This window comes from Uranotaenia lowii, chromosome 1, assembly GCF_029784155.1.
Source record: "Uranotaenia lowii strain MFRU-FL chromosome 1, ASM2978415v1, whole genome shotgun sequence".
Classification (NCBI taxonomy): Eukaryota; Metazoa; Arthropoda; class Insecta; order Diptera; family Culicidae; genus Uranotaenia; species Uranotaenia lowii.
The window spans coordinates 86,041,084-86,057,660 of NC_073691.1; the positions used below are offsets into that span (position 1 = coordinate 86,041,084).

At 36.6% G+C, this 16,577-nt stretch overlaps 1 protein-coding gene across 1 annotated transcript in view; it reads left to right on the forward strand.

Annotated features, from left to right (window-relative positions):
* The first annotated feature begins 4,388 nt into the window (after positions 1–4,388).
* LOC129757390 (protein spaetzle) overlaps positions 4,389–16,577 on the forward strand; it is an 83,279-nt gene continuing 71,090 nt past the window's right edge. Inside the window, exon 1 of the mRNA XM_055754607.1 lies at positions 4,389–5,090. Coding sequence (XP_055610582.1) covers positions 4,965–5,090 — 126 coding nt within the window. The 5' untranslated portion in view covers positions 4,389–4,964. The remainder of the gene's footprint in view (positions 5,091–16,577) is intronic.

Here is a 16,577-nt window from a genome sequence, read left to right on the forward strand (position 1 = left end):
CTAAGAAAATATAAGGAAACTTTGTCGTACACTGTTAGAGTCCTGGATAAGGTCCAGAGACAATATTCAAAGGTTGCAAATTTTTATTCTCTTATTATACTATACTTACTAAATCATATATCATATTGTCACTGTCACTGATACGATCCTGTCATAATTTATTGAGGTAATAAAATTTTGAACATGTATAATGAAATGATACTTGGAAGATATTTCATACTGGTACTGCTACCAATATATTAAGTTAATAGTTAGTACTATATCCCCAACTGTTTTTAATTATGCGGGCAAGCTACTTTCTAGGACTTAAATTTGATTATTTTTGAACTTCTAAATGCAATTGCCAGACAAAAAAACATACTTTTGGAAAAAAATATCGTGAATTCTACATTGTTAGTTGAATCTTTTTACGATTTTTGATTGCATCCGATAGTTTTTCGCTCAGGAAGTCATTCCTAAGAAAGTCAGACCTGCCTTCGAAAATCGACATCAAGTGAGTTAAAAAAATGGTTAAACGATTCAAAGCAATAAACCAAAGACTATTTCGCCGAAAGAAACATTGAAAAGTAACAAAATCCGTGGTATTTCACATATGGGACTGTTATTCAGGTATATTTCATATAGGACAGCCACGAATTGATTTTTTTTCGAAATTTCTAGAACAAAACCTCTTTTTTTAGTGTTATATTTTGAAGCCTTATGTTGACCTAAAATGACGAAAATTCATATGGGACTGTTATGCGAGTAGAGGCAGTCTGAAAAGGATGAAAAAATAGTGTTTTTTACCTGCTTTGATAAGTTCTTTTGTTTCCATGTTGTTAGAAGTGCTTGCTATCTCCATATGTGAGTGCAGTTGTTCGACCGTTGTTTGTTTTCGATGCAAAAAAAGAGATTTATTGTCATTATTTCTTTCATAACTCTTCAAGGTGTTAATGGCCCACTTTGGTGTCTTCAGATGAAAGTTGCATCATAAATCGAGCTATACAATGGTATTTTTTGCAAAATATTCGGTGGTGCAGACGGTACTTTTAGACGCCATTTAAAGTTTATTCACAACTTTTCATGTTGAAGGTAATTATTTAATTTGTTTCAAATATTTTATTTGGAAAGCTGATAAAATTTCAATGCATTTTGATGTGCTATTTTATAATTTCCGTTGAAAAATAACAGAGTTATGTAGCTTTGAAAAATGGTAATTTTTTATTTTCAAAAAAAATTAACCGAAGCTAACTCAAAAAATAAAAATGTTTGAAATCTGAAAAAATACATGTGTTTTTAAGTCGCAAAAATGAACCAAATTTTCAATTTTGGGAAAAATCTGAAGACCCCCGGCGCAAACCCGTCAGATAATAAAAAAAAATCCCCATTTGTCAAAATCATTTTGGTTTGTGAGATTTTGAAAGTGTCCGTTTTACCCCATGAGCTTTACATAAGGTGCGGAGATATTTTGATGCTGTCACAAATACATCAGTATCTTCAGACTGGTGTGCATGCAATGCGGTCTGATTCGCATCAATGACGTCATAACAGTTGTTTGGGTTGCAATTACGGAAGAGTTTTTGATTTAGATAATTTTTTTCAAATGAAAAAATGACCAAGTGCTGAATAAAATCCTGCAAAATTTCGCAGGTCGATGCTAAGAAGCAAAATAGAGCAGTCCCGCATAATTAAAAACAGTTGGGGATATAGTACTAACTATTAACTTAATATATTGGTAGCAGTACCAGTATGAAATATCTTCCAAGTATCATTTCATTATACATGTTCAAAATTTTATTACCTCAATAAATTATGACAGGATCGTATCAGTGACAGTGACAATATGATATATGATTTAGTAAGTATAGTATAATAAGAGAATAAAAATTTGCAACCTTTGAATATTGTCTCTGGACCTTATCCAGGACTCTAACAGTGTACGACAAAGTTTCCTTATATTTTCTTAGCATTAGACATTAAATTAAAAAAAAAACAACATTGACAACATTGTATGAGTTAGACAAGTCGTTATCATTTCACCTCTTGCGGATAATAACTAATATTGTTATTTTAAGATGTAGTTGTGAGCTTATGCATTTTTTCGCTCTTGGGTTCAGCATCTGCTAATTTTCACTTCACTTCGTTAAAATTTGTGTCGGCAACCCCACGCCAGGTTCGGAACTGAAAACTGTGTTCAAAATGGCTCCGAAAAAAAAGAATCACGCTGAGAAAAACACACAGAACGCGAAAAGTAAGTAAAACTATATTATATTATCGATAAAAACTAGTGAGATTAAATAAAACTAATGAAATTACAGAAACAAAGATCTCTGCTGAGCGGAGAGCGGAAAAAAAATCTACTGAAAGGCTGAACAATGCAGATCTGCACAAATAGGTAAGATTGTATAATCCATGTATAATATCAGAAATAAAAAATAAAAATCTCAACATTTAAATTTTTTAATTTTATTTTATTTTTTGTGGGAAAGAATTGGAACTATATTGGTTATGGTACAGGGAAGCTCTTTTTAAAAATATTTTACAATATGCGGAACGTATGATTGAGCGTTATTTTTACTACAAACTACTATAAGCAAACTATATCCATTGAAGTTGATGAAATCTATGATTTTGTATTCCAACGTAGCTAGAACATTCAGGTAGATTGTTTTGCTCGCCAAAAGTGGATGATATTTTAACCGTATCCAATAATGTAGCATGAAATATTTGTTCGAAAAAATCGCTCTTTTTGAATGGTAAACATGCTTAACAGCCCTTTCCCCATATGGTACTTTAACAGATAATCATAATACAGATTGTTAATATGGTCTGTGTTATTGTACATATACTGTTCACTTTACAATAAACGATAACGTTTAGAGACAATATAGAATATTCTCTATATATTGTAATTGATTATGCGGGGTGAGTTTTCATCAGCTACCGAAGGAACCCGCGGTACGCAAAAAATGGCTCGCGTTCTGTGGCCGTAAGGATGGATCCGGCATATACGTGTGCTCCCAGCATTTCGAATTGACGGAGTTGGTCAATGTTTATATGGAAAACGCAAGGAGGGTTCTTATAAAATCTGGTAAGTATTTCTAACTTAGGCCATTATCGCAATATTCTTTATGTTTCGTTTTTTCTCTCAGCTTTGCCATCCGTTCGTTGCCCTCCAACTGAGTCTGCTCGATCCATCAGAGCTAAAGTGAGGAACCGGAAGCAAGTAGTCGAAGAATTTCTACAGAGAAATGCAAACTTGGGATCAGTTGAAGTCATCGCCCTCGATAACAATATCTTCTAAGATGGTTATTCCACGACGAGGGAACAATCCACGGTAAAAAAAACGCGTTCTGTAACAACCGAATCACGCTGAAAACAGCCATTCAATACTCATTTTGAGATGGGAAATTCACTCAACAAGGATATATGTTTCACCTTTTATACGAGCGTTCACTATTTTCAGTATTATAGTACTTTAATCATGTTAATTTGACAACTTTTCTAGTAAACTATATTACGCACTGCAGCCCCGATGATGTTATGACGTCAACACTGTAATACACACAATGTTTACGTTTTTTCGATCACCTATACCACGGCAAACCGAGTTCATCCACACCTTATGTAAAGCTCATGGCGTTTTACCCGCAGTGTCCGTCTTACCCAACTTTCCCCTAATACTTTTTTGTTTTTTTTTATGTAAATGCATCGAAGCCGAAAGATGTGTATTACTTAATCGAAAAACATAAATAATACGTTGGTTTGCTTACATCAACTGAAATTACATCGGCCTGGGTTACAGTTTTATTTTGCTGTGTTCCATAACCGAATGTCCCAGAGGCTTGACAAAATCGGAAGTATGAAATCCAGGGATAGAATACTACCCAAAACAAGCTCGTTGTCATTTTGATGGCAAGGAAAACGTCATTTAACTTGAAACTAAATTTAATGCCATTTTGATTCCGAAAGTACAATGTAAATTAAATTAAGATTTGTGGCCTTATGAGAAATAAAATAGTTTCGAATCCACATTTACCGAAACCATCATATCAAATTAAATAAATTTCAAAATCGATCACGTTAATCCATCATAGCATCAATCATAATTCTTTAATCAATTCGATTCCTTGGTGGTTACAACATTTTAACTGAAAAACTTAGTGAGTCTTGCTTTCAATTTACATCTAATCATTAGACGTATCCGTTATCAGTTGCAAACTTCACGGATCACTTGGAAGTTGAGCAAGCGATGCTTGAAGCTGGTTCTCCAGACGAAAACCCTGCATCCTGGAGAAAGAGCGAAGCTTGATCGATCGAACTGTTTACACTCTCACTGAGACGATCGTTGATCGACTTGACTTTATCAAGTCGGCATTTAGCAGCGCCGTCGATTCAGTCCGTCCAACTAGTTCTACTCGATCGGATGTGTCCGGCGAGTTCGTCGCGTGAAATCGAATTGAAAGTGTGCTTCCACAATATCTAGAGAGCTTACAAGGAGGGCTTGCGAGGGGGTTGGTTGTTTTGGTTTGGTAGATGGTTAACACTTTTACCCCCTGACTGTAAAATTCAACCAACGGCTAAGCTTTTTAATGCGGTTTGCGGCGAGCGTTGAATAAATACACCGGCAAATTAGTATCCGTGAGGGTTTATCTGCGTACGTGCCTGGCTCGGCTGGTGTAAATCGCACCTTGCTGCTGTTATTGTGCATTGTCCACTAAGTGGGCTCAGGTGGAGATCGAGTGATGGTGTGTGTGATTGCTGTATTGTAGTGCGCAGTTTTTATGCTGTCAAAATTGAGTGCACAGTAGCAATAATTAGAAGTGAATCGTCGACTGACGAGTATATTTCTTTCGGGATGTGAAGTGATATCATCGATTGGATGATAAAAATCCAATAACGCAATCATTCCAAGCTTTTGTGGGAGTGCTGAAAGAAGGCATAATTATTAAACTTATCATCTGGCGTCAGAATTGATCAAACAAATGCAGAACTACCCTGAGAAGGCCGCCCTGGAGGCCAGGAGACCAGGAATTCCATGGACTCTTTGGCTCTCATCCGGACTAGTCATATCAGTAATCCTCATCGGCTCAATAATGCTAATGGTAACGGTAAGACTTGATCGTCATATAAGAGAAGCGTTTTCAAGTAAACTCAATGAAAAGGTTAAACCCATCTTATTAAAATTTCCCAAACAGGATCATCCATTATACGATCACTTACAAAAGACATCTCACTTTCGTTATTATTATCAGCATAAATACGACTGTAGCGAGGGCGAAGGTCAAATCTATATTGTATACTTTTATAGTTATTTGTTTGATCTTCTCATCGGACTCATCTTTTTATACATTCGATTTGACGATGCACGCCACTAGGTCGATGGGGTATGGGATTTCCAGGAAACAAACGCTTGAATCTATATTTGGGCTTTGATGATTCATAACGTGTCCAAACCGACTGAAACAGGTTCTGACCGGACAACTGCCCGTGGATAACAATCGTTTTGAAAGCAAATTAAATAATTCAGTTCTCTTTTGTGTTTGACATTCTCCACAAATAGGAAACCGAAGATAGTAATTAGCTGGACCAAAGTTGGACACGCCGTTGTTGAGCAAACGGTTTTCAATCTCGAACTCAAACTCTTCCCCCGTTTTAATAAGTTGTGTTACTCTACACTGATTGTTTTCTGGAAATGATATTGCAATGTAAATTTAATGCTTTATCAACAAAACAATAAATCGTTCTCTGTCAAAGTGCTGCATATTCAAATCAGAGTTGGAAGTCACACGCTTTGAAAACTTGATATGGAAAATTAATACGACAAAAACAACATTCATAGGCAGAGAAATGACAATGGGAAACTTTCAGCTTTATAAAATCTCTTATAATTAACATCATTACAGTTCATAGAAAAAAGTAGACTTTATCGTTGTGCATGCTGAAATATTTAACAGTACTAGAGATACGTTTATGAATATTGTACACGCGCTGCATTTTAGATGAATGTTGACGGACCACTATAATGAAAGAGCATTCACAGTTGAAAATCGTGGGCAATGCAAAAATGCACAACTCGAATTCCCACAGATAACAGCTTGGTTAGAGTAAGTTTTCCAGATTTTATTCTTAACGTATCCCGGCCGGACAAATCTGAACATTTTTACCAAAAAACAAGGCAATTTCCAAAGTTGCAACTCAAAAACCAGGATAAATCCGGCAATCATTCGATCACATGTGGCTTGTTAAATGCCAGCCTGGGTTAGGGTGAAACAGATATTTTTTTCATATTTCTAACAATTAATTTACATTTATTTTTGTTCTAAAGTCATTGTACAGAGCGCATGGAATGAGAAACTGGTTCTAAAAACTCTGTTGGGGCAAAAAAATAAATAATATACGAGGTCCATAGAGCGCAGTTATACAGAGGAGCAAACTTATAAAGCAAAAAAAATTCATTGAATAATTATGTACGACGTTTGTAAAGTGGTACACATTGATCTTTTTTTTTTATTAGTTCATCACCCAGGTGGGAAATCCTTTTTACGGATTCTGTACTACTTGTAATACTTTTATTTCTAACTTTTCGTTCTATTTATACTAGCCCCCCCCCCCCCCTCCCCTGGTCCCAGGGGGTTTGTTAATAATGTGTTTGTTGTTATTCGTCAAATCGACTACTACGTTGAGACAAATCTCAACACTCCTCCTCATCATACACACTGCAGTCTATTTACTGGCTCCGGCGGCCGCTCTTGAAGATGGGACTGTTCTACTTTTACGCACGCACCGGACCTCATTCGTCGCCTTTATTGCACGATGCTCTCGCCCCTGTTGCAGCTCGACGAGCTTACTTCTGGCTTCGGCTCGACGATCTACCTGTGGCTCCAGCCCGTTGATCTTCCATGACTCCTGGGTCGACGACCTCCAACTGGCTTCCAGGTCCGACGACCTCCAACTGGCTCCTGGTCCGACGACCTTTCATGATCCCCGATCCGACGACCTTCCATCTGACTTCTGGTCTCGCCTCCCTTGCTGAGGCTCCAACTTTCTCCTTCGCCTCGAATCCTTTCCTGAGGCCTGCGCCTCCCAGTGGTTTCAGCCCGACGACCTCCACTTGGCTTTTCGGTCCGACGACCTTCCATGGCACCGCCTTTTTTAATTAGTCTATCACCCAGGTTGTAAATCATTTTTACGGATTGCATTTCAAGGCACAACGAGCCACCACGTCCCCCCAGCAAACTCTGGGTCTATGGGTACAATTGGTGACTCATGACACTATGAACCCCTGCACCATAAAGTCCACCTAGGGCCTCTGGCCATAATTCCCATCCAGATCTGCAACGAAAGCTATACCCGTGATGAGAGACCATACTTACGCAAAGCGCTCCACGGCTATACTCGTTTATACGATCTACACCAGCAATCATCATTCCCTCTACTGTCACGACACACGGGTTAGCCGTCCGTTCGTCGCTACTCGTGACTCGAGGCCATGCGCGGATCTACGGGGGGGGGGGGGGGGGGGGTGATCACCCCCCCCCCAAGCGGAAAAAATAAATCATCAGTAAAATGATCTCTAATTTTTTAAACTCAATTAAATGAAATATATCTTTTTTATGTGTCAAAATATTTTAACATTGGCATTTACCATTTTTACGCGTGCATAAGAATTCTACAGCTGCTTAAAAATATTCTTGAATTGAGCATAAACAGTATGCGCGCGTATAACTTCGTGCTGGCTTCGGGCATGCATTAAGATAAATTTTGCACCTCATTCTTTAAGGAATTTCCTTAAGCATGACAGCAGATTGGTTTTCTTTATTAACCGATATCCAGAGTTGTTGTAAGCGCCAGTACCAGAAACGTCGGTTGATAGTGATTAATTCTGAATGATTTCTTTAAAAGGCCTAAAAAAATCCAACATTTTTTTTCAAGCTGATCATAAAGTGATTTCTTATTTATGCATGTTTACCAAACTTGATGGTTTTCTAAAAAAATGTTTTTATCTGTTATATGTTTCAATAATTGTTCTATGTATGGCTAGAAATATCTAACCACAACAAGTGCAAAGCATTTGCAAACATTCAAAAGTTGGCTAGTTTTTTCCAAAACTGAGCATGGTTGTTTTTGTAAAGTCTGTCCGTCTTTTTGTAGTCAACCTCACGGGTGGAGTTAATAAAACTGTTCAATTGTTAAATTTTGTTACTAAGCCACATACTTGTTTTTCAAAACTGACAGCAAAAAAAACGCTGTAAGTATTCGATAATATACAAAAAAATGAATCTATTCAGCAAACCTATTCAAAAAATCTTATATATAAAAATGGGAGCGTTTTCTTTGTAACACCATCACGTATAAACGGTCGATCGGAATTAGGTGAAATTTGGTATTCGAGGGTTTTTTGGGTCAGAGATGGTTTGTATAATAGTTTCAAGAGTCTAACTTTTTATGGAAGGGGGGTCCCCATACAAAATTATCTCTTTTCCACATCTTATATATAAACATGGAAGCGTTTTCTTTGTAACACCATCACGTATAATCGGTCGGTCGGAATGAAGTGAAATTTGGTATCCGAGGGTGTTTCGGGTCGGTTTGTATAATAGTTTCAAGAATCTTAGTTTTATGGAAGGGGGGTCCCCATACAAAATTTCCTCTTCACATCTTAACACGTTCGTCGCCACGCTCATTTTGGTAGTTTTGCTAGACGGGCCCAAAGAAATTTTCAGAGAGAGAAAGCAAAGAGGGAGAACTCCCATATTTGAAACGTGTGGCGAAGCTGAGCGGTGAACTCTAGTAAGAGAGCGTCACATGCTTTTTGATGTGACGGGGCCCCCCAGGAAATACACCCGTCTGCCGAATATGGGTGACGTGGCGACGAACGTGTTAAATATAAAAATGGAAGCATTTTCTTTGCAACACCATCTATTATATAAAATTCTCTTGTAACGGTGTTTGTAGTACTACTCCTCCGAAATGACCCAAACGATTCGAATGAAATTATTTTTAGAATATTCTGTAGCCATGCGAATCGGTTTATATCGAATAAAAATAACAGAAAGTCTCAGCAATTGTCCATAATAATTAAATGTGTAGTTATTTGAATGAAATTAAAGTCATGGCCAGAGCATAAATTTTTCAAGCATCACAGTTGACATGATTGCTGATTTTCCTTCACCATCACGTTTCAGGTCTCATTTGGCTACTAGTCAAGCTTCAAAAGACTGGAAAACCTAGACTGTCGTCATGGTTTTCTCCTCGCGTGAGTAACGTTGTTTTTCAAACCGCGGTCGTCAAAGCAAGTTTGATCTAGTCAAAAACCGTCGAATCTAAAAGTTTGCGAGTTTTGAATTACTGGTTGTGAAGATGAACGGTTTGATCAGAACAAATAAAAGAAGATCGGAGAAACAAACTGTTGCTGCTCAAATTGAACCATTCCTCAGCTTGGAGAATGGGCGGTTCTGGTGTCGCTTGCTGCCGACCGGGTTGTGCTGCTATTCGCAGCCGGAGGACAAGTTGGATGCCTGGAACATGAAAAGACACATGGAGACCATGCACCCGGAAGCAGCCCTAACAGCTGGGTTAAAAAATTCAGAAAAAGTTTCCAAATGTGCAAGAACCCCCACAAAAGTTGCAGTGGCCATCAATAAGCAACAATACATTGAAGGTTGCTTAAAAATGATCACTACCCATAATCTACCATTTGCGTGTTTTGAGTGGGATGGGCTAAAGATGATTTTAGACCCAATTGGAGATGCCTTGTCAGTGACCATCAATAAAAGCAATATCAAAGTTCATATGAAGAACGTTGCTGAGCAAGTGCAAAGTTTTATAAAGGAGGAGGTAAGGGGGAGGCTCGTGTCCCTTATGTTTGGCTGATTTCAAAATCATTCATTTTTGTAGGCATGATTGAGGTCCGAGAAAGTTTAACTGCGAGATGCCTTAAAGAAAAAATTCTTCAAATATTGGGTATATTTGACATCAAGCTACATCAAGTATATTCAGCGACCGTGGATAACGGTGCAAATATGATCGCTACAATAAATAATCTGCAACATGATCTGAACAACGGAAATCAAAACTTCCACGAAGAGGACCCTGGTTTATCGGAATCGGCTGATTCCATTATTGAATCGTTATCTATGGAATTTCAAACAGAAATTTCCTTAATCAGATGTGCTGTCCATACCCTACAACTAGCCATAAACGATGTCATCAAACAAAGTAGCGAACATCTGAAGAAAATTACTGAAATGGTTAAGATAACCTTCAGGACAAAATACACCTTTTTCTTTGACATCAAAAATGCAACTCGCGCCCCGCTATGGTGTCCAACCAGATGGGGTGGAAAATATCTGATGTTGGATGCAATTTCAAAACGGAAATCTTTTTATGAAGACCTTGGCAAAACCTACCCCGAGCTAGGTAAATTGATGTTAGATCATTTAAAATTCAGATATAAAATTTTCGATACTTTTCAGAACTTCCTGCCGAGGACTGGAGCTTTATTGACAAGTTTTTAGAAGCTTTCAAGCCAGTGTATGAGCTTACATTATGCCTTAAAAAAAAAAGATGTTTCGCTTAACGATTTCTACCTGAAATGGTTAATGGCTTCGATGGAAGTTGAGAGCCATAAACACAATCCATACTGCGTTCAGCTCAGCGTTGCGATGGAAATACGATTGAAAATGCTAATGCAAAATAATGCAATTCTTTTTAACGAATAGTCACCGTTGATTATTATTTTTATGAAAGTTTAATGGCATTGCGGTGAACTTGATACTACGAAAATTCTTGATAGAAGAATTAAAGATTGAAATTAAATGACGGATAGACAAAGCAGATGCTTAAGGGGGGGGTAGGGTCTAACACTTTCAAAAAACCGATTTTTTTATTTTTTTATTTTCTTATTGTAAAACATTTCAAGAATGTTGTGTCAAATTTTCAAGTCAATTGAAGCAAAACTGTAGAAGTTATAGGCCTTTATCTCCTCCTATCTAATACTGCAAGAAAGCAAGAGCAGAAATTTCAAACGCGTTTTTCTCGAAAGCACATTTTTAAAGTCCGTGGACATCGTCATTTGAAAACTACTTATCCGATTCTTTTCAAATTTGGAACATATTTTCTACACATAAAATACCAGACCCCAACGTTTTTCTTTTTTGATTTTTTTTATTTTGGGGAGATTTTAGAGGTGAAAAATGGCTGATTTTTAAGTGAAAAATCGTAGTTTTTACTTCAAACAGCCACAAAAATTTCATAAAAATATTTTTAAGTTAAATAAAAACGTTGGGGTCCAGAAAAACATCTATTAAAAATATTTTGCTCTGATTTTTTGACTTCAGATGATTCTGTGCTGAGATACAGTGTCCACCGCAAATCCTGTTTTCTAAAAGGCATCCTCGAAAATGCTCCGTCACCGGCTCATTTTTCAATATTTTTCTACGAAAAAATTACTAAATGTTCTTTCAACAATGCTTTGTATAATGCAAAAAATTTGAATACATTTGTTTGAACGATAGCTCTAGAAAAAAATCGTGAAAATGGTGTTTTTTTATACCCGTTAGACCCTACCCCCCCCTTAATAGAAGAAAATTGAAAGATGTTGAAAATGAGCCAAGAGCATATTTTATGGAAAGCTTCAAAGGTGCGTTCTAGACCCTTTGTCCCACATCAATTGAATGGCTGAGAGAAGTAATAGCGAGAGGCGCAATTACGTTCACCCATACATCCAACCCGATGGATTGGTAAAGCACGTGCTTCCCAATCGGACAAAAAGTCTAGACCGCATGGCTCTGGTGAAGCTTCCCTTTTGCTGAACCAGTTCAAGTGATGTGTTATTGGTTGTTTCGGATTCCGTTTTTATCGGCAGCGCTACTTATTGTTTTCACGCAAGTACCGTAAACGTCCCTACTTTTGCCAACTATTTAATTTTTTTTGAACTGTATTTCGAAATATTTACCCCTTATTTAAACCCCCCAAAGCCAAATGATTTTATTCTTTTTAACGAATAGTCACCGTTGATTATTATTTTTATGAAAGTTTAATGGCATTCAACATCTTTCAATTTTCTTCTATTAAGCATCTGCTTTGTCTATCCGTCATTTAATTTCAATCTTTAATTCTTCTATCAAGAATTTTCGTAGTATCAAGTTCACCGCAATGCCATTAAACTTTCATAAAAATAATAATCAACGGTGACTATTCGTTAAAAAGAATAAAATCATTTGGCTTTGGCATTTAAATAAGGGGTAAATATTTCGAAATACAGTTCAAAAAAAATTAAATAGTTGGCAAAAGTAGGGACGTTTACGGTACTTGCGTGAAAACAATAAGTAGCGCTGCCGATAAAAACGGAATCCGAAACAACCAATAACACATCGCTTGAACTGGTTCAGCAAAAGGGAAGCTTCACCAGAGCCATGCGGTCTAGACTTTTTGTCCGATTGGGAAGCACGTGCTTTACCAATCCATCGGGTTGGATGTATGGGTGAACGTAATTGCGCCTCTCGCTATTACTTCTCTCAGCCATTCAATTGATGTGGGACAAAGGGTCTAGAACGCACCTTTGAAGCTTTCCATAAAATATGCTCTTGGCTCATTTTCAACATCTTTCAATTTTCTTCTATTAAGCATCTGCTTTGTCTATCCGTCATTTAATTTCAATCTTTAATTCTTCTATCAAGAATTTTCGTAGTATCAAGTTCACCGCAATGCCATTAAACTTTCATAAAAATAAAAAAATAATGCAATGAAAGCAGCTTTATTTTTGGATCCAAGATTAAACTATCCTGGATCAAATCTTTTTGAAACGGTTGCAGAAAAAGAAGCCATCAAAGTAATGTATCGTTGAAAATTCAAAAACTTTATAATCATTTGAATAATTTTTTAGACTTTCATCAAGGAAACTTGGAATCGGTTGGAGCTTCTTCGAAATGTTCCTGGGCACTCTAGCTCCATTCTGAATGTTGGTTCCACCACTGAACCTAGGCTGGAGTCCAATATAGATAGTTACATTACGCAAAAACTAGGAGGTCCGTCATTTGTTGCTGGTAGACTATTCAATTCTTTTGATGCTCAATTATATAGTTTTGAGTGTGAGAGTCGCCTACCTAGCGATACGGATGTGATGGCTTTTCGGGCAGGCAAGAAACACACGCTGCCAGATCTGTTTTCGGTGGCATCGATTGTTCTGTCCGCCCCATCCAATCAAGTGGCCGTGGAACGTGCTTTCAGTGCTCTTAGTCTTATTTTTTCGGACCATAGAACAGGCCTCACGGCAGAATCTCTCGACAACATTCTTTTGTTGAAATTGAATAAGGACATTTTCGAGATGATCATACGTAATACGAGAGAATTTACCAATATTGTTTCATAGCCATATCTCACTTACTACTATTTTTCATTTGATCAATATATTTAATTAACTTCACGACTTTTTTTGTATAGTTCCTTAATAAAAATTGGTTTTATAATGATGTTTTTTCTTAGTTGTTTAGTAAATCCTTATTTAGCATTTCCCGAAATTTCACTTCCAAATCATAATCATGTTCCAGCGACGATTAAATTAACATTATTTATGGATTAATATTTCATAAATACAGTACGGAGGAAAAAAATGAAGTCTTAGAAGTTGAACCCAACTAAAACTTAATGCTTGCGACAGTGAAATCTAAAATTCAACATCCTACTTTTGAAATTAATAAAATCTTCCATTTAGAATAAAGAAAGAAACTCCACTCTTCCTGAATCCCTTTTTTTTATTTTCAACCGATCGACTAAAAAAATAGATTCTTGTTGCTTGCGGCTATCAAGTTTCGAAAGAAAATTCTTCGCACAAGTGAAAGAAGATTCCTAGTACCGCAAAGTCGGACATTGTACTTCTATCGGTGTTGTTCTTGATTGCGATTATCGTTGATGTTTCGTTCGATTATGCCCTGAGTCAGGTATATGCTGAACTGATTTTAGAAACGGAGACGTTAATCAGACCATTTTCATTCCGTTGTTTCCAGTCCGTTCTGTTTCTGCGGTTTGAAGTTTAAATTTTTCCAAATTTGGGTTCCATCACGGCTAATAATCGAGTTGAACTTTTTGGCGTCAAATCGAATGTTTCAATTTTTGAGGTGGTCGGATTAATCCTAGGGGGGCCGCACGGCGTTATTATTCAATCTGCTTAATAATACAAATTTTCACTCACTGTCACAATGACGACGATGTACTAAAGGTGACTATGATTATATTGACGCCTCATTCGACGGAAGGTAGATTGCTAGAATGTTACTTGGTAACTCATCTGAAGGAACCTCGTTTGAGTACGACTGCTTTAACTTCGTCATAGTCATGGTTTCCTGATAAGTGATGGTCAGTTTTCTACACCCTGGTCATGGCATCCATTTTTCGAGATTTTCATTACTTTGGACGCCAGGCGGTTTGTTTTTCGTCTCCATGGTCGAGGCGTCGCGAGCTAACGTCGTGAGAGAATAGTAACCATGGCATAGCATACTGGTTAGTGGGAACATTAGGGCGCGTTTTTTTTCAACCAGGCATACTGTCAATGCACGTGCTGGGGCTATGAAGCCTAGATGTGATATTTTTCGTTATGAATCCCAGCACATGGTAATTAATGACGCCTTGATGTGACCCATATTGATATTTTACCGAACAAATCTAAACCATTTGAACGATTTAAAAAATAAAACTATTTTGATTCCGTGTTAGCATTTTTTGCATAAAAAATATCAATATAATACTAATAAAGGTATCTTTACGGACGTTTGAAAAAAAGAATGTGAGAAGATTAACAAACAATTGTTTAATCCAATACGCCTGGATTCCTATCGATAGCAGACAAAATAATAATATGTATTAATTTTTCAGAACCACAACAAAATTCGATGAAAATGAACAAACACATGAACTGAACAAGAGCCTGTCCTTTAAAATAGATTATATGTTAAAAGTGAGGATTTGCATTTTCCGGAAGAATTTTGAGTTGAGAAGGTACACTAGAGCAAGTTCAAACGTTCAACATTTCTTCATCTTTTATAATTGTTGGGTCCATACCAAAAACTTGACAAAATGAGCCCAACTTTTTTTAAAAACATTAACCGAAAAACACTGTTCTGTTTTTTCACAAACAATTCAAGTACGTACTTAACATGAAAAGTGTTTTGTTGTTTTACGTATTTTGGCTACATAGAAGAGACTTTTTTTTTTAGATTGATGTGCCAGTAGGAACAGTTCTTTTTTGTATATAATTGATTATGACCGGAAAGTGAAACTACTATTAACTCCTGTCATTTCAATTTGTGAAACAAGTTCAAACGCGCCTTTTAGCCATGAAATATCTACCTTTTAGGAACTTCCTCTCCAAAATGATTCAGCATTATATGAGAAAGGTCTGGAAGGCGTATCCCGCGTGTTGAATCTGGAGTGGATATTCAAATAAAAAGAGTCTTTGTAAATGAAGGTCTTTTGCTTAAAACAGCATTCAGTAAAACTGGAGTTTAAAACGTTTACTTTAACTGCAAAAAAACTGCAGATATATCAATAAAATTTGATAAAACAAACAGGAACACGTATTAAATTCATTTGAAAGCCTTTACACTATATTTTGCATCTATGAATAAGTCCAGAAAAAGCATTGTGTTTTCACTTGGGGGGGACTTGGAGTTGGGACAAATGTTAACTTAGAAATATCTTTTTGTCAACATGTTTGCATATTTTAAGTTCAACAAGAATTTGTTGGGAAATGATTTAGTTATGCAACAAACGAAAATTGATTTGTTTTAAGGATTTTTATCTGGATGAATTGAAATAAATGAATTGAAATGAATTGAAGATTGAAATTAACAAAGAAGAAACTTTGATAGCTGTTAGTCCTCTTGTCGCAAAAATCTACATTTTAAGGTTTTTTTGAGATCTTTGCATGAAAATTTCTAGAAAATATTCATACCAACATCGAGGCATAAACAGATTTTTTTCTCAATCCATTCATTGTTTTGAAAACTACATGCAATTGATTCTTAATTAAAAGCTAAGGTCAGTTAGTTGAAATATTAAAAAGGACCCTCATCACAATAGAGAGAAAATTGCTTTTATTTAGTTGAATGACAATATTTAAACATATTTTTAACACTTTTAAAAATCATTCTATACGTTACAGCTTATCCATATGAATTTTATTTGCACTTTTTGCTTAAACAAATAAAAATATAGTAATTGCAGTATAAAAAGTCGCCAGATGCTGTTTACAAGTTTAGTATATGGCGAAAAAATTATTAACAGGGTTTAAACATGGGAAAGTATTTGGGAACGAGATATGTTTCCATGAGTGTAACAAACCTGTCTGCATTACAGTGTTAAGATGAGAATTTTTTTTTTGTTTCGATTATAGTCGTTTTACCATCTTTATGGCATTCGCGACTGTATCAACGTTGCAGTTGGCGGATCGTTATTGAAAAACTTATCCGGTACAACTGCGTTCGATGTTTACTCTTGGGCTCGAACTCGCGGACATCGGCTCAGGAGACAACAGACTTGCCAACTGAGCTATATCACAAGCCCTATTAAGATGAGATGAACAAAGGGAGTTCCATATG